The sequence below is a fragment of the Microcebus murinus genome, chromosome 2 (assembly GCF_040939455.1).
Source record: "Microcebus murinus isolate Inina chromosome 2, M.murinus_Inina_mat1.0, whole genome shotgun sequence".
Lineage (NCBI taxonomy): Eukaryota > Metazoa > Chordata > Mammalia > Primates > Cheirogaleidae > Microcebus > Microcebus murinus.
The window spans coordinates 40,253,717-40,272,479 of record NC_134105.1 but is presented as its reverse complement, the minus strand read 5'-3'; the positions used below and the strand labels follow the sequence as shown (position 1 = coordinate 40,272,479).

Genomic DNA, 18,763 nt, shown 5'->3' with positions numbered 1-18,763 from the left:
CTAGTGAGGTTCTTAAATCCCACTATGATGAGAGGTCAAGGAAATCCTTAAAGGCTCATATCCATAATGTAAAGAATGGGAGACAAGAACACAGCAACAGCCTTTTGAAAGCTAGAGAGAACAGATGGATGAGTGATAGATAACCAACTTAGTTTTCCAATTTCTTCACCTACTAAGTCAATAGCAGGACCAGCCTAGAAGCAAGACAATTTCCACTACAAGATCTCAGAAAGACTGAGACTCAACTTCCACACATGAAATGGGAAGAATTTTGAGAATCAAAACAGGAAATTGTATATGAAAGTGCTTTTTGAGTAGTAAAATGCTGTGAATACATTGTAGGCTGGGTGCAGGGGTTCATGCCTATAATCCTAGCACTATAGGTGGGAGGATCACTTTAGGCCAGGAGTTTGAGACCAGCCTTAGCAAAAGCGAGACCCCATCTCTACAAAAAAAAAAAAGAAAAGAAAAGAAGAATTACCTGGGTGTGGTGGTGTGTACCTGTAGTCCCAGCTACTTGGGAGGCTGAGGCAGGAGGAGGGTTGAGGCTAGGAGTTTAAGGTTGCAGAGAGCTATGTCATGCCACTGCACTCCAGCCTGGGCAACAAAGCCAGACCCTGTCTTTAAAAAAAAAAAAAAAAAGAGACAGTGTAGACTATAGAGGAGCCTTATCATTACCTTGCCAAGTCATCACCCCAAGGAACCGATCAGCTACTTCCTGAGGGAAACTCCAATGCTCCGGAAGGCACAATGTTCCATCAGGTCTTTCAGAACACAATTTCTCCAGGTTAGCAATCAGGGCATTCAGGCAGATGTTGACCAAAGAGTAGGGAGATGCCTCCTCCTAGCAAACAAACCCCAAACTCTGTTAGAATATATCTGCAAAAATTCAACATATAATTGATTATGCCACAAATATCCTACTTGATAAGGATATCTGAAGATACATTCTCTTTAATAATAATTTATATGTAATGAGGCCAGATGCAGTGGCTCACACCTATAAATCCTACACTCTGGGAGGCCATGGTGGGAGGATCACTTGTACTCAGGAGTTCAAGACCAGTCTGAGCAAGAACGAGGCCCTGTCTTTACTAAAAATAGAAAAAAATTAGCCAGGAATGGTGGTGCACACCTCAGTCCCAGCTACTTGGGAGGCTGGTGCAGGAAGATCGCTTGAGCCCAGGAGTTTGAGGTTGCAGTGAGCCTATGATGACCCCACTGCATAGCATAACTTTGTCTCAAAATAATAATAATAATTTATATGTAATGAAACCATCTTATTTATAAGTGTGAAAGTGATACACATTCAGTAGAAACCATACTTTAGATTTTAAATTTTGATCTTTTCCCGGGCTAGTGATATGTTGTATCATACTCTTTCAATGACAGTGGCAGTGAACCACAGCTTCCAGTCAACCATGTGATTGCAAAGGTAAACTAATACTTGGTATCTTCCTGAAAAACACTATGCCTACTACACCAACAGTGTTGATGTGCTCCAGTGCTAAAAGAAAAGAAATTGACCCTGTCACTGTAGCATCCCCATCATCTAGCAATACTACTTTTAGCTCAATGCTTCAAACATTCATCAGGCCCAGTGTGCTTTCAGCTGCATATGTTAACCAACACTGTTTTTCACTTTCAGTACAGCATTCAATAAAGTACATCAGACATTTAACACTTTATTATAAAATAAGCTTTGTGTTACATGATTTTGCCCAGCTGTAGGCTAATATAAGTGTTCTCAGCATATTTAAGGCAGGCTAGGCTAAGCCATGATGTTCTGTAGGTTAAGAGTATTAACTGCAATTTTCACATGGTATTTTAAACTTATGATGGGTTTATTAGGATGCACTCCATAAGTTGAGGAGCATCTGTAGTCCCTTTCTCCTCCAACATAGAATGGTTATCATTCAACAAATATTTGAAAGGCACAGCACTGTATTAGACATGAAGAGAAAATGATAAGCCAGAGAGATAGCTATCTTTCTCAGAGGCTTCAATATGCAACAGTTCACTGATGCCCCCACATCTCTTTCAAGTCACTACAATCACCCCCTCAAAGGCAGGATTGCCTGAGGCCAGGAGTCTGAGGTTGTAGTGAGCTATGATCACTCCACTGTCCTCTAGCCCAGACATCAGATCCAGACCCTGTCTCATAAATACATACATGCATATATATTATACTATCTATAAAGCCAATGAATCCCAGATTAGCATCTCTAGGTCAGATCTCTCTTTAAGCCATAGTCTTAGATATCCAGTTGCCTTCCTAACATATCTACTTAACTGTGTCACAAATACTTCAAATTCACCTTGTACAAAATTGAACTTCTCCAGTCTTCCCCAAGTCAGGAAACAGCATCACATCTATTCAGTTGCTGGATCTTTGCCACATTTCCTTGTCTTCAACCAACACCCCCACACAAACACACACATCCAATATACTAATGAACCCCACTGGTTCTATCTCTGTGTCTGATAGCTCCCATGTGTCATCTACTCCCCACCTAGACTCAGTTCTTAACCTTCCCCACCCTGTTCTACTGCTGGAGGTGACCTGTGTGGCTCCTCTAAATAGATTCCCTTATCCTCTGGTTGTCAAGTTTGGTTCTGAGAACACGAAACTCTCAAAGATAGAAGGAAGGAAAGTGAAGTTAGAACATGTACAGTATTAGTTTCCTAGAGCAACTGCAACAAATTACCACAAAATGAGAGGCTTAAAACAGAAATTTATTCTCACAGTTCTGGAGGATAGATTCCAAAGTGTCAGCAGAGCCACGCTCCTTTCTGAAGATTCTAAGGGAGAATCTTTACTCTTCCAGCTTATGGTGGCTCCTAGCTTTCCTGGCTTTCGGCAGCATAACTCTATAATTTCTACCTTCACCTTCACATGGCCGTATTTCATGTCCAATCTCTCTCCCCCTCTCTTTAAGGTTACCACCAGTCATTGCATTTAGGGTCCACCTTGCTAAATCCAGATGATTCCATCAAGAACTTCAATTAATAATATCTGCAAAGTCCCTATTTCCAAATAAGGTCAGATTCACTGGTAGCAGGGTTAAGACTTGGACATATCTTACGGCAAAGATCCTCAAACGGCAAAGATCCTCAAACTACGGCCCTCAGGCCACATGCCGCCTGCCTAGGACATTTCTCTGGCCCACCCGGTGTTTTTGCCGCTGCTGCCTGTCCTGCTTAACAGGCAACTAGTCCCAGGCCCACAGTGCGCACTCTCCAACAGTCTGAGGGAGAGTGAACTGGGTCCCCTGTTTAAAAAGTTTGAGGACTCCTGCTCAAGCTTGTAATCCCAGCACTTTGGGAAGCTGAGGTAGGAGGATCCCTGGAGGCCAGGCATTATAGGGAGACTCGATCTTTATCAAAAAGAAAAAAACCAAAAAAACCAAAGACATCAATAACAAGAAAGATATGTAGAATATCCCCAAATATTTGAGAACTAAGCAATATACTTCCAAATATCCCAAGGGTCAAAGAAGAAATCACAACAGAAACTAGAAAATATTTCGTACAATATATAAAAATTCATGGGAGTTAATTAAAGCAGTGTTAGAAGAAATGTATAGCTCTAAATATTTCTATTGGGAACTAGAAGGGCATAAAATTAATAACCGAAGTTGTCACCTTACAAAGATAAAACATAAACACAAAGTGAACAGAAGAAAGGAAATTATAAGGATACAAGCAGAAATCAATAAAAGAACAGATACACAATGGATATAATCAAAGCTACAAGTGGCTCTTTAAAATGATTTAATTATATTACTAAATCCCTGGGTACAATGACCAAGAAGAGGGGAAAAAAAAGAGAAAAAACACAAATTACCAATACTAGGAGCAAAAGAAGAAATATCCAGAACAAAAGAACACCCAAAAGGGAATATGCAGAAACCATAAGCATTAAAAAGATAATAAGGGCCAGGTGTGTAATCCTAGCACTCCGGGAGGCCGAGGTGGGCGGATTGCTCAAGGTCAGGAGTTCTAAACCAGCCAGAGCAAGAGCGAGACCCGTCTCTACTAAAAAAAAAAAAAAAAATAGAAAGAAATTAGCTGGACTACTAAAAATATATACAGAAAAAATTAGCCAGGCATGGGGGCGCATGCCTGTAGTAACAGCTACTCGGGAGGCTGAGGCAGCAGGATTGCTTGAGCCCAGGAGTTTGAGGTTGCTGTGAGCTAGGGTGACGTCACAGCACTCCAGCCCAGGCAACAGAGACAGACTCTGTCTCAAAAAAATAATAATAATAAGATAATAATACATAGCAGAATTGAAAACATTCCCCCAAAGAAATTGGTCTTGGACACTGCACTGGTGAGTTCTATTAAACACCTGGATAACAAATAACACCAATTCTACACAAACTCAAAAAATAGAAGAGGAAACACTTCCCAATTCAATTTTTGAGGACAGCATTATCCTGATACTAAAACCAGATAATATATTTCTAGAGAGCAATATTCCTCATAAACATGCACATAAAAACTCAAAAAATATGAAAATCCTGCAATACACCATGAACGATACATCATGACAGGTAGGATTTATTAACAACATATAAAGTTAAATTCTCAATCACTGAAATTCAGAGTAAAGAAAAACACATTAATTTAAAAATTAAAAATTAACATTAACAGAAAAAAGAACATTCATATTATTTTTAATATAAATGCCAAAAAAAGAATTTTATCAAAACACACATTCAAGATCTTAAGCTCAAACTAGAAACAGAAGGAAACTTCCAGAATTTGACAAAGGGAGTTACAAGTAAGTGCAAAACGCTACAGGCCAGATCTCTGCAGGGCACAAAAGTCATCCAACAAGGTGTTGATATGTAAAGCACAACCTTAATTGGAATAGTTCCTTTTTTCCGCATTAGTTTTGAGTTGAGCTTTCACCACTCAACCCTTTTGAGTTCGCAGGTGGTAGTCCTCCGGGCGCTGTTAAGTGAGGAGTCAGATGTCAGAACAGCTGAAATTTAAGTTCACCACTAAATCAACTAAGTTTCACGGCTCCCAACTTCTTTACATCAGTGAAACAGATATTAGCAATGTGTTCACAAAACACCAGAGATTACCAAATTACTTAAGAAAAGTAGTATTTCACACACAGTACGCCCTAAATACATATTCTTTTTGCTTGCTTGTTTTTTTTTTCTTTCCCCGCCTCGCTCCGTCGCCCTGGCTAGAGTTCAGTGGCGTCATCATTGCTCACTGCAACCTGGACTCAAGCGATCCTCCTGCCTCAGCCTCCCGAGCTGGGACTACAGGCGTTCGCCAAAACGCCCGGCTAATTTGTCTGTATTTAATAGAGACGGGGTCTCGCTCTTGCTCAGGCTGGTCTCGAACTCCTGACCTCAAGCAATCCTCCCGTCTTGGCCTCCCAGAGTGCTAAGTTTACAGGTGTGAGCCACCGCGCTCGGCCTTTGGTTTGCATTTTCCTCAGAGTTTAACAAGCATTCGGGAGGGGGAGGGGACAACACGTGAAATTGAAGTTATCTCAGTCTTCGGGATTTTTTTCCCTCAGCCAGACTCAGGAGAGCTCAAACCTTGGGTCGCAGAGCTCAAGGGTCACAGCCTCTGGGGAGGGTCACGTCCACAACACTCACGTGGGGAAACGGTCAAGGTTTAGGGCACTTGGGTTCATTATGACAAGAGTAATCAACACCGTCCACTGCGGGACAAGGCGAGCGCCCGCCTAGCACCTGCGTCCAAGCTCACACGGCCCTGCAAGAGTTGCCGCCTTTGCAACAGGAGAGACCTGGAGACCTGAGAAGGGGCTCGTCCGGGTCCCGCGGGTCTCAGCTCCCGCCGCGCCAACTCTCAGCGGTGCACGGTCAACGCCCTCGGCCGGAAGGCCGAAGCGCCCGGGGCAGAAAACGCCCCTCCAGCGCCCGGTCCACTTCCCCCACGCACTTCCCCGGCGACTTCTCTACAGACTTCGGGGCTCGGCCTCTACAGACTTCGCTCGCGCGTCGGCCACACTCCCCAGCAAGCGCCTGGGCTGCGTCCCGGACAACTTGCCGCGCTCGCGGGAGTCCCGCGTCACCACGAGGCCTGCGTCCCCGCCCCCACGCCGGTGCTCACCTGCACCACGCAGCAGCCCAGGGCATCCTTCTGGGCGTCGGGGGGGACGATGGTCCGTGGCAAGAGCCCCGGGTGCAAGAAGTGAACCATGGCGACACCCGCCGCCGGGGCGTCGAGAAGAGAGCGGGCGTCGAGTGGGGACTCGGATCCCGCGAGAACTGACGGCGACTGCTGGGCAACACCAGTCACACCGAGAGAGCACTCAGCGCTCGTGGCGCGACGTGCCGCTAGGCTTTTGAAACGCCGGGTGTGGTAACGCGCACGCGCCCCCTGGGGCCGGCCCGCCGCACACCCCGCCCCCTGGGCCGGCGTTCCCAGCCCCCACCCTGGCGACCCGGAGGGACACCAACCGTCCTCCTCTTTCCGCCGCCTCAGTCCAGAAACCAGCCTTAACCTGCCCAACCACACACCCAACTCCTACTCACCCCTTTGAGACCAACCTCCCTCAAACCCACATCTCAGGGCCTGATAGCTAGCACATTCCTGTCATCCCTTTAGGGGCATTCCTGAGGACCGGCTCTGTGGAGTTGGGAAATAGAATATATGTTTTAAAGGCTCTAATATTTTAATATATTTTTTCGAAGACTTTTCTCCTAAAAATCTAGGAGCAACAACCTCTTTCATAACAGTCCTCTCTGTTTCAACTCTTGGCGACATTGGATAAATCAAATATAAAACGAATACAAAATATTGGCAAGTATCTAGAAAAAAAGACTACTCAGCTTTCTTGTTACCTAAAAAGTACCAAGAAGACCCTTATAACTTGCTCCAAGAAAGAAACCTGATAAATTAATACACTTAAGCTAACTTAGGAGAAAATAATGCCTTAGAAAAGGAAAGTTCTTAAGAGTATGAGCCTTGGAGTTTGAATCTAAATTGGAACACTAGCTCTGCCATCTGTTATATTGTGAACCTTGAGCAAGATTCTTAATTTCTCTGAAGCTCAACTTCCTCATCAGTAAAATGGGATGGGAATGCTTTATCTCACGGAATTAATGCGAAGATTAAATAAGATAATGTGTGTAAAACACATCGCAATGCCTGGTAAGCACGTGGCAAGTCCTTGATAAGTGGATTGGATTCAAATGTTAAATTATTATTGAGTTCTTTACAAAATATTTTTCTTTCACATTTATTCTTTCTCTTATTTAAAAATAATCCTGTACAGTAGGTATCATCTCCATTTTACCCACAAGCAAACTGGAAAACGAAATGGTTAAATAGACAAGTTAAATTTTTGGCTGGGCACAGTGGCCCAAGCCTGTAGTCCCAGCTACCTGGGAGGCTGAGGCAAGAGGAAGCCTTGAGCCCTGGTGTTTGACATTGCAGTGAGCTATTATGAAGCCACTACACTCTAGCACTATAGTCCAGGCGACAGAGCTAGATCCTGTCTCAAAAAAAGAAAGAAGGAAGGAAGGAAGGGAGGGAGGGAAGGAGGGAAAGAAAGAACAAGAAAAGGGAAGGAAGGAAGGAGGGAGGGAGGGAGGGAGGAAGGGAGGGAGGGAGAAAAAAAAAAAGAAAAGAGAGAAATTTGTTACCCAGCTGATGAGTGGCCAACCTGAAAGTCAAACCTAAGTTTTCTAACCACAAATCCAATCAATATGCTTTTTTTAAACTGAGTTATTACATATTTTCTCCTCCGAGACTTTAAACACCTCCTACAACGTCCACACTATCACCTTTCTCTTTCACAGAGAAAATAAAATCAATCAAAAAACATCCTAAGCTCCCATCATCACTTCTACTCACCTACCTGTATACACCTTCTGTCTTCTGTTCCCTCCTCTTACCATGACCTATTTATACTCTCATCTATGGCCAACCCCTGGACTTGCGCCCTGGTCCCATCTCCTCTTGCTTACTCAAAGACATCATCCCACATTGTCCTTTCTTTCACCTGCATTATCAATGTTTCCCTCTTTCTTAGATTGTTCTTAGCAGCATTTATACAAGCTGATACTTCTCTCATAATTTAAAAAATACCTCTTTTGACTCAATTTCTCTCTTCAGATATTGCCCCATCTCCTCTCCCATTTAATGGGAAAGTTCTCCAAAATGCAGTTTATACTTGCAGTCTGCAATTCTACCGTTTGTCTTTTATGCCTGCAACTCCACTAAACCATTCTTGTGAACTTCCAAGTTGCTAAATTCATTGATCACTTCTCATTCCTCATCTTATTTGGCTGTCCAGTGGCATTTAACCCAGGTGATCATTTCTTCTTCCCTAAAATACTTCTTTCACTCGGGTTCCAGGACACATCTCCTTCTCCTCCTCCAACCCTTATCCCTTCCTCTTTCTCTCTCTCTACCTCTACCTCATTGGCTGCTCCTTCTCATCCTCCTGATTCCACATTGCCCAGACTGAAATCTTCATGTATCACAGGACTCAGTATCTATACACACACCTCGTCTCTATCTCTTCTCTTGGTGATTTTACCCAGTTTCATAACTTTAAAAGCAATCTACTGGCCAGGTACAGTGGCTCATGCCTGTAATCCTAGCACTATGGGAAGCCTAGGCAGGTGGATTGCTCAAGGTCAGGAGTTTGAGACCAGCCTGAGCAAGAGTGAGACCCTGTCTCTACTATAAATAGAAATTAATTGGCTAACTAAAAAAAAAAAAAAAATATATATATATATATATATATATATATATATTAGATGGGCATGGTGGTGCGTGACTGTAGTCCCAGCTACTTGGGAGGCTGAGGCAGTAGGATCGCTTGAGCCCAGGAATTTGAGGTTGCTGTGAGCTAGGCTGATGCCACGGCACTCACTCTAGCCTGCGCAACACAGTGAGACTCTATCTCAAAAAATAAATAAATAAATAAATAAAATAAAAGCAATCTACCTGCTGATGTATCCCTATTTTATATACCTAGCCTACTCCTTACTTTTAACTATCCAACTGTTTATTCGACATATCCACCTAGCTATCTAGAAGGCCTCACCATGCCCCAAAGTAAACTCCCAATACTCTTCCCTGGTCCATTTCAGTATATGACAACTCCTTCCTTTTAAAAAGTTGCTTATGGCCGGGCACAGTGGCACATGCCTGTAATCCTAGCACTCTGGGAGGCCCAGGCGGGTGGATTGCTCAAGGTCAGGAGTTTGAAACCAGCCTGAGCAAGAACAAGACCCCATCTCTACTATAAATAGAAAGAAATTAATTGGCCAACTAATATATAGAGAAAAAATTAGCCGGGCATGGTGGTGCATGCCTGTAGTCCCAGCTACTCGGGAGGCTGAGGCAGGAGGATTGCTTGAGCCCAGGAGTTTGAGGTTGCTGTGAGCTAGGCTGGTGCCATGGCACTCACTCTAGCCTGGGCAACAAAGTGAGACTCTGTCTCAAAAAAAATAAAAATTAAAAAAATTAAAAAGTTGCTTATGCCAAAAACTTTGAAGTTCATTCTTAACTCCTTTTTTTTTTCCCCTCATATCTTACATTCTATCTGTTAGGAAGTCTCATTGATTCTATTATCAGAATATATCCAGAAACTGTCTATGTCTTACCTGTTCCATTACTGCCACCTCGGTCCAATTCCTGTCATTACCCACTTGCATTTTTGCAATATCCTCCTATGTGGTTTCTCAGCCTACATCTTTGTTACATTAAAATCTATTCTCGGCCGGGCGCGGTGGCTCACGCCTGTAATCCTAGCTCTCTGGGAGGCTAAGGTGGGTGGATCCTTTGAGTTAAGGAGTTCGAAACCAACCTAAGCAAGAGCGAGACCCCGTCTCTACTATAAATAGGAAGAAATTAATTGGCCAACTAATATATATAGAAAAAATTAGCTGGGCATGGTGGCGCATGCCTGTAGTCCCAGCTACTTGGGAGGCTGAGGCAGGAGGATTGCTTGAGCCCAGGAGTTTGAGGTTGCTGTGAGCGAGGCTGACGCCACGGCACTCTAACCTGGGCAACAAAGTGAGACTCTGTCTCAAAAAAAAAAAAATCTATTCTCAACACAGTAGCTACAGTGATCATTTTAAACTGATCATGTCACGCCTCTGTCTAAAAGCATCCAATAGCTTCCTATCTCACCCAGAATAGAACAAAAGCCTTAAGCATGGTGCTCTACAAAATTCTACAGAATTGACTCTCCCCACACCCTCATTCTCCCACCTCATCTTCTGCCAGCCACTCTCCCCTTTGCTTATTCCACTCCATCCCTTTTCGACTCCTCACTATCTTCATGGATATCTCTCTTACTTTAGCTATCCTTATGGCTGGCCCTCTTCTTTCAAATTTTTGTTCAAATGTTGCCTCGTCAGTAAAGACTTCCCTGACGTTGATAAATTAAAAGAGCAACCCTCTGGGTGGCTCACACCTGTAATCCTAACACTCTGAAAGGCCAAAGGGGCGGATTACTTGAGGGCAGGAGTTCAAAACCAGTTGAAGCAAGATCAAGAACCCCATCTCTACTATAAATAGAAATAAATTAATTGGCCAACTAATATATGTAGAAAAAATTAGCCGGGCATGGTGGTGCATGCCTGTAGTCCCAGCTACTGGGGAGGCTAAGGCAGTAGGATTACTTGAGCCCAGGAGTTTGAGATTGCTGTGAGCTAGGCTGACGCCATGGCACTCACTCTAGCCTGGGCAACAAAGCGAGACTCTGTCTCAAAATAAAAATAAAAATAAAAAAGGAATCAGACCCCGTTTCTACTATAAATAGAAAGAAATTAATTGACCAACTAAAAATATATGTACAAAAAATTAGCTGGGGGCCCGCCCGCGCCAGCGGGAGGATGCTCCTGAGGGGCCTCCCGCAGCGGCTGCCGACCCCAGGAGCCTGGGCCCAACGCGCCCGAGGCCGCTGCCGCCCCAGGTTTTGTGTGTGCAGCTGTGTGGAAATCTGAAATACTGCCAGTCATACCTTTACGGTACAGTGGTGCCACCTGACGAAGTAACAGTTAATTATAGACACGGCCTTCCCTTGATAACTCTTACTCTGCTATCCAGAAAAGAACGCTGTCAGTTTGTAGTCAAACCAATGTTGTCAATAGTTAGTTCGTTCCTTCAGGATCTACAAAACGAAGATAAGGGCATCAAAACTGCAGCAATCTTCACAGCAGATGGTTATGAGATTCCAGCTTCAACCTTGATGGATATTTTGCTAATGAATGATTTTAACTTGTCATTAATGAAATAGCATATGATGTGCAGTGCCCCAAGAAAGAAAACCTGAGTAATGAGCTTGCTACTGAGATGGAAAACATGAAATCCTTGGTTCATAGACTGTTTACAGTCTTGCATTTAGAAGAGTTTCAGAAAAAGAGAGAGCAGGATTTACTGGATAAAATTGATCACCTGAAAGAACAGCTGCATCCCCTTGAACAGGTGAAAGCTAGAATCAAAGCTCACTCAGAAGCCCAAACTAGTGGACTGCAGTGGGCTGGATTAGCACTGCTGTCTCTTCAGGGTGGGGCGCTGGCCGGGTTCACTTGGTGGGTGTACTCCTGGGACATTATGGAACGGATTACATACTTCATTATATTTGCAAATTCCATGGCCTTCTTTGCATACTTTTTAGTCACTCGACAGGATTATACTTACTCAGCTGTTAAGATTAGGCAATTTCTTCAGCTCTTCCATAAGAAATCAAAGCAACAGCATTTTGATGTGGAGCAATACAACAGGTTAAAAGAAGACCTTGTTAAGGCTAAAGAATTCCTGAAACGGGTGCGTCATTCTCTCTATTTGCGAATGCAAGTAGAAGAACTCAATGAAAAGAATTAATCTTACATTTTTAAACATCATTGGATCTTCCCATTATGTATTGCTTTTGCACCTTAAAAAGTAGATGTTTTTGAGTCCCATAGTTCATTTCAATTTGACTGTTGAATCTTTTTCAGTTAATAAATTCTCATAAAACAGAAAAAAAAAATTAGCTGGGCATGGTGGCGCATGCCTGTAGTCCCAGCTACTCGGGAGGCTGAGGCAGTAGGATCACTTGAGCCCAGGAGATTGAGGTTGCTGTGAGCTAGGCTGATGCCACGGCACTCACTCTAGCCTGGGCAACAAAGTGAGACTCTGTCTCAAAAAAAAAGAGCAACCGTCAACACTGTCGCCATCTCCTCCTTGTACTTCTTGTCCCTCTTATACCGTTTTCCTGATTACTGCCATTTGTCATGCTATATATTTATTTATTTTTGAGACAGTTTCCTCTTCTGAAGGCAGTTTGAAAAGAAAAGGTAGAAAATACATTTTTTTTAGACAGTCTCGCTTTGTTGAAACCCAAACTTCTTAAGATTATTTTTTTTTCTGTTTAGAGACAAGGTCTCACTCTGTTTCCAGGCTGGAGTGCAGTGGCACACTCCTGTAACTCCTGGACTCAGGCAATTCTCTTGCCTCAGTCTCCCAAGCAGCTAGGACTACAGGTATGTGCCACCACTCCTAGCTAATGTTTGTGGGTTTTTTTTGGTTTTTTTTTGAGACAGGGTCTCGCTTTGTTGCTCAGGCTAGAGTGAGTGCCGTGGCATCAGCCTAGCTCACAACAACCCCAAACTCCTGGGCTCAAGCAATCCTCCTGCCTCAGCCTCCTGAGTAGCTGGGACTACAGGCATGCGCCACCATGCCCAGTAATTTTTTCTATGTATATTAGTTGGCCAATTAATTTCTTTCTATTTATAGTGGAGACGGTCTCACTCTTGCTCAGGCTGGTTTCAAACTCCTGACCTCGAGCAATCTGCCCGCCTCGGTCTCCCAGCGTGGTAGGATTACAGGCATGATCCACCAAGCCCGGTTGCTCCTAGCTAATTTTTAAATTTTTTGTAGAGATGGGATCTTGCTATGTTGCCTAGGTTTGTCTCAAACTCCTGGCCTCAAGCCTCCTGCCTCAGTTTCCCAAAGTGCTGGAATTACAGGCTCGAGCCACTGTGTCCAGCCTTAGGGTGGCGTTAGATGGTCCTTCATGATCTATCTCTTGGTTACCTCTCTAGCTTAGACCATTAGTATTTTCCTGCAATAACCTTTCCTTTTATCATTTTACATAGAAATTTTTTATTTCTAGAAATGTACTTTTGCACATTCTGTTGTCCCCACTCTACCTCATCTTACTGAGTACTTTCTACTAATCCTTCTGGTCTCACTTAGGTGTCATTTCTTCTAGAAAACCTTGACCAACATGCCCTACCCTCTTCAATAGGTAGGGGAAGAATAGCACAGATACAAAGTTGGGAAGTTTAAAGAAATCAAACTCCTGAAATTAAATTAGAAAACCATAGTTTATATCTCTTTCAAATAGGATTGTATTTCTTTAAGAACTTTGTAATATTTCTTAAGCTTCATTGTCATGAAGTATAGGGGAAAGAGTATGGGCTTTCAAGTCAGAAGAGCCTGGATTCGAATGCCACTTCTACTTCTCCTTTGGGCAGTTGCTTAACCTATGAGCTTCAGTCTTCTCTTCTGGAAAATGAGATAATAAAACAACACCAAACTTGCAGAATTTTGGCTGGGCAAGGTGGCTCATGCCTGTAATCCTAGCACTCTGGGAAGGTGAGGCAGAAACATCACTTGAGGTCAGGAGTTTGAGAACAGCCTTAGCAAGAGTGTGACTCCATCTCTAATAAAAAGAAAAAAGAAACTTGCAGAATTTCAAGTACTAAGAGTGTCTAACACCCTATGTGTTATTTTCATCTTCTCAAATAGGATGTTTTTTAAAGGAAAAGATCACGTGTTGACTTTTAACAAGTCTTTGTCTCTTTCAGAGGATCAATGTCCTCATCTGAGAAATGGAGTAAGGTGCTGCATCAGAGGATCTCTGTAATTCTCTGACTCCCTCCCCTCCTTCTCCTAATGTGTTCAATAAATTTCCTAGGAATATTTATGAAATTAATTAATTAAAATTTAAATAAAACTGGGCACAGTGGCTCACTCCTGTACTCCTACCACTTTGGAGGCTCAGGTAAGAGGTTGGCTTGAGCCCCTGAGTTTGAGATTGCAGTGACCTATGATGCATTCTAGTCTAGGTGATAGGGTCAGACCCTGTCTCAAGAAAAAAAAAATTAGATAAGATAAATCATATTTTAAAAAACTCAAAGACTAGGCTGGGCACGGTGGCTCACGCCTATAATCCTAGCACACTGGGAGGCTGAGATGGGAGGATCACTCAAGGTCAGGAGTTCAAAACCAGCCTGAGCAAGAGCATGACCCTGTCTCTACTAAAAATAGAAAGACATTAATTGGCCAACTAAAAATATATAGAAAAAATTCCCCGGGCATGGTGGCACATGCTTATAGTCCCAGCCATTCGGGAGGCTGACACAGGAGGATCGCCTGAGCCCAGGAGTTTGAAGTTGCTCAAACTGTGAGCTAGGCTGATGCTATGGCACTCTAGGCTGGGCAACAGAGTGAGACTCTGACTCAAAAAAAACCAAACACCAAAGACTAGCTATTAAGATTTGTGATTTATCCATATCTTTGTCTATTAACCTTGCTTTATTTCGCCCATTATAGTGATCAGCATTAAAACCTTTACTATGAGGCGGGGCACAGTGGCTCATGCCTGTAATCCTAGCACTTTGGGAGGCCGAGGCAGGCGGATTGCTCAAGGTCAGGAGTTTGAAACCAGCCAGAGCAAGAGTGAGACCCTGTCTCTACTATAAATAAAAAGAAATTAATTGGCCAACTAATATATATATAGAAAAAATTAGCCGGGCATGGTGGTGCATGCCTGTAGTCCCAGTCCCAGCTACTTGGCAGAGGCAGAAGGATTGCTTGAGCCAGGAGTTTGAGGTTGCTGTGAGCTAGGCTGACCCCATAAAATACAAAAGAAATAAAATGAAAGGCTATCCTTTATTCTAACACTGTCTTCCTATTTATTGGTGTTAATTTTTTTTTTTTTTTTTTGAGACTGAGTCTCACTCTGTTGCCTGGGCTAGAGTGCCGTGGCGTCAGCCTAGTTCACAGCAACCTCAAATTCCTGGGCTCAAGTGATCCTCCTGCTTCAGCCTCCTGAGTAGCTGGGACTACAGGCATCCACCAACAATTGCCTAATTTTTTGTTTCTATTTTTAGTTGCTTAGCTAATTTTTTCTATTTTTGTTCCAGCAGGTGTGAACAGCTCTTGGCCGAAGAAAAACCCGAGCGGCACACGGAGAGTTGGAGAGTCAGCTTTATTTCGCCGGAGGGCTCAGAGAGGCAAATCTGCCACCAAACTCTGAGTGCTCCTTTTTCCTTTTCTTTTAGTTTTATGGGGGTTACAGTTAGCCAATGGCAAGTTTTTAAAAAAAGTCACTTCATTTACATAGCAGTCAACCAATCAGAAGTAGTCCCAGGCCGGGCGCGGTGGCTCACGCCTGTAATCCTAGCTCTCTGGGAGGCCGAGGCGGGCGGATTGCTCAAGGTCAGGAGTTCAAAACCAGCCTGAGCAAGAGCGAGACCCCGTCTCTACTATAAATAGAAAGAAATTAATTGGCCAACTGATATATATATATAAAAAATTAGCTGGGCATGGTGGCACATGCCTGTAGTCCCAGCTACTCGGGAGGCTGAGGCAGAAGGATCGCTCGAGCCCAGGAGTTTGAGGTTGCTGTGAGCTAGGCTGACGCCACGGCACTCACTCTAGCCTGGACAACAAAGCGAGACTTTGTCTCAAAAAAAAAAAAAAAAAAAAAAAAAAAAGAAGTAGTCCCAAAAGTTACTTTATTTACATAGTAGTCAGCCAACCAGAAGTATGTCCCAGGCTGGGCGAGGTGGCTCACGCCTGTAATTCTAGCACTCTGGGAGGATGAGGAGGGTGGATTGCTGGAGGTCTGGAGTTCGAGACCAGCCTGAGCAAGAGCGAGACCCTGTCTCTACTATAAATAGAAATTAATTGGCCAACTAATATATATAGAAAAAATTAGCCGGGCATGGTGGCGCATGCCTGTAGTCCCAGCTATTCGGGAGGCTGAGGCAGTAGGATTGCTTGAGCCCAGGAGATTGAGGTTGCTGTGAGGTAGGCTGACACCACGGCACTCACTCTAGCCTGGGCAACAAAGCGAGACTCTGTCTCAAAAAAAAAAAGAAGTATGTCCCAAAAGTTACTTCATTTACATGGTAGTCAACCAATCAAAAGTATGACCCCCAAATCACCTCATCAGCTGTATTAGTAGCTGCTCAATTTAGGATTGGGATAAGTGAAACAGGCAGGTTTTGGTGGAACGCCCTGACATTTTTAGAAAAGATGAGGTCTTGCTCTTGCTCAGGCTGGTCTCAGAACACCTGAGCTGAAGCAATCCACCCACCTTATCCTCCCAGAGTGCTAGGATTACAAGCGTGAGCCACTGCCCCTAGCTGGTGTTACATTTTTTTGATTTATTGAGCCCCGTTGGGAGGAAAAACAACTTCTCTACCAATTTAGGTACAACTACTTGGGGGCTTATGAATTAATTAACAACAGATTAACAGAAGAAAAATTTATTACACTTGTGGGAGAACCCTATGGTAAGGGAAGCTCCTAGAATAGCTAGGAGTAAAGGTTTATATACTGTCTTAATAAGGGGGAGAAGGTGGTGTTTAAGGCTCAACGGATGGAGGGTTCTGATGAGTCTTTTTTAAAATTTAATTTAAGTAATATTTATTGCAACACATTATGAGAGTGGTAACAAGTAATTAGTCTTACAATATGTTAGAAGCAAGACACAGCTTACTGACATTGTAAGGAAAAAAACAACAAAGAAAGAAGTAATCAAACAAGGTGGTATCTAGACAAAGGCACAGCATTCCACAACTGCCTCATGCTCTGTGCCCACTAAGTCCTCTCCGAGAGAGAAGTGGTACCTAATAAGGCTTGCATTAGAAGCTGCGTATACTACCAATGACATTATTCTGTCTTACAACAAAGGCTCTATAACACATACCTCTAGGTAAAAAAAGGCAACACAAAATCTGTGTAACAAAGGAAAGCAAGGCCCACAGGAATACATACAGTGCAAATACAGTATTTCAAACTCAGTAAAAGAAGTTTTTGACTGGTTGGAGATATTTATCAGGAATGTTCACCCAAAGCTTGAGAGCTAGAGCAAAGATAGACTTGTAGTCGGTAATTAAATGAATGAAATGCCTAATTTTTCACTAGGTGATAATAATTTCCTTTGGGAAGAAGTGCTTTATCTTTAAACTAATTATTCTACTTTTTGTTATATGGTTCATGCTTTTAAACTGCAATTGTCTCAAATATGCTTGCTACTGAATTATGATGAGTCTTGTTTATACAAGTTTTTTGAATGTCCTCATGTGTCAAGGTCAGTGTATCCGAGACTGGAGACCTCCCCAGGGGGGGAAGGTTGTGGCAGCTGACTCTTATAAAGCTCTGTTCTATTTCATCACTATATATATATGCTCTGTTCTAGTCAGATAAGGAAAGTTCAGATAAAAAAATTTCTTTCTGCATTTTCCACAGCTCAGATATTTCCACTTTGAAGTAATCTCTATACCAGGTTGGTGGGTTGGTGGTCTCTTCAGCACCATATTTTTGAAAGGAAATTTTCTGCTCTGTAAAAATCTTATATGTTAGTGTAGGAGGCCCTATATACAATAACAACAGAGGTGAGGCTGAAAAATCACAAACTTGGAAAGCTGTCAGTGGGGGCAGTTCTTTGAGATAGACAAAAAGTGTGTGTGGGAGCCCAGCACGGTGGCTCACGCCAATAATCCTAGCACTCTGGGAGGCTGAGGCAGGCGGATTGCTCGAGGTCAGGAGTTCAAAACCAGCCTGAACAAGAGGGAGACTCTGTTTCTACTAACAAATAGAAAGAAATTAGCCGGGCATGGTGGCGCATGCCTGTAGTCCCAGCTACTCAGGAGGCTGAGGCAGAAGGATCGCTTGAGCCCAGGAGTTTGAGGTTGCTGTGAGCTAGGCTGACGCCACAGCTCTCTAGCCTGGGCAATAGAGTGAGACTCGGACTCAAAAAAAAAAACAAAAACAGAATTAGGTAGAAAATGTGTTTGGTAATTCCTTATTCTTCAGGTTCAAATTTCTTTTTTTTTTTTTTTTTTTTTGAGACAGAGTCTCACTTTGTTGCCCGGGCTAGAGTGAGTGCCGTGGCGTCAGCCTAGCTCACAGCAACCTCAAACTCCTGGGCTCCAGTGATCCTTCTGCCTCAGCCTCCCGGGTAGCTGGGACTACAGGCATGCGCCACCATGCCCGGCTAATTTTTTTTTTTTTATATATATATCAGTTGGCCAATTAATTTCTTTCTATTTATAGTAGAGACGGGGTCTCGCTCAGGCTGGTTTTGAACTCCTGACCTCGAGCAATCCGCCCGCCTCGGCCTCCCAAGAGCTAGGATTACAGGCGTGAGCCACAGCGCCCGGCCAGGTTCAAATTTCTATGTATGTGATTATAAATGTTTCCTTTTATACTGTGTTGTTCTTATCTCTTAGATTTACATCTCAGTCTAGGAGAGACACTCCAGAAGCAGTCGCTTTAAACAGCTGCCCTACTGGGCTGCCCTACTGGAGGCACCGGAGTAAGCCATTCATCTGCAATATCTGGTCACTGGTGCCATCTCCCCAAGCCTGCTCCAAAGGAAGCCAGGAGCCCATATGGTTACTCCGACCCTATGTCATGCTTTTTCATAGGCTGGAGCCTGGCTAAAGGCTGAATTTTTTTTTTTTTTTTTTTGAGACAGTCTCACTTTGTTGCCCAGGCTAGAGTGAGTGCTGTGGCGTCA

The 18,763-nt window shown here is 43.4% G+C and overlaps 1 protein-coding gene and 1 pseudogene across 1 annotated transcript in view; one reads left to right on the top strand and one right to left on the bottom strand.

Annotated features, from left to right (window-relative positions):
- Positions 1 to 6,279, bottom strand: part of ZYG11A (zyg-11 family member A, cell cycle regulator) — a 56,048-nt gene extending 49,769 nt beyond the window's left edge. The window contains exons 1-2 of the mRNA XM_012776264.3: positions 6,106 to 6,279; positions 679 to 844 (exon numbers count right to left, since the gene is read on the bottom strand). Of these exons, the coding sequence (XP_012631718.1) occupies positions 679 to 844; positions 6,106 to 6,195 (256 nt within the window). The 5' untranslated portion in view covers positions 6,196 to 6,279. The remainder of the gene's footprint in view (positions 1 to 678; positions 845 to 6,105) is intronic.
- Positions 6,280 to 10,853: 4,574 nt separating this feature from the next.
- Positions 10,854 to 11,844, top strand: LOC105877572 (calcium uniporter regulatory subunit MCUb, mitochondrial pseudogene; annotated as a pseudogene).
- The last annotated feature ends 6,919 nt before the right edge of the window (positions 11,845 to 18,763 follow it).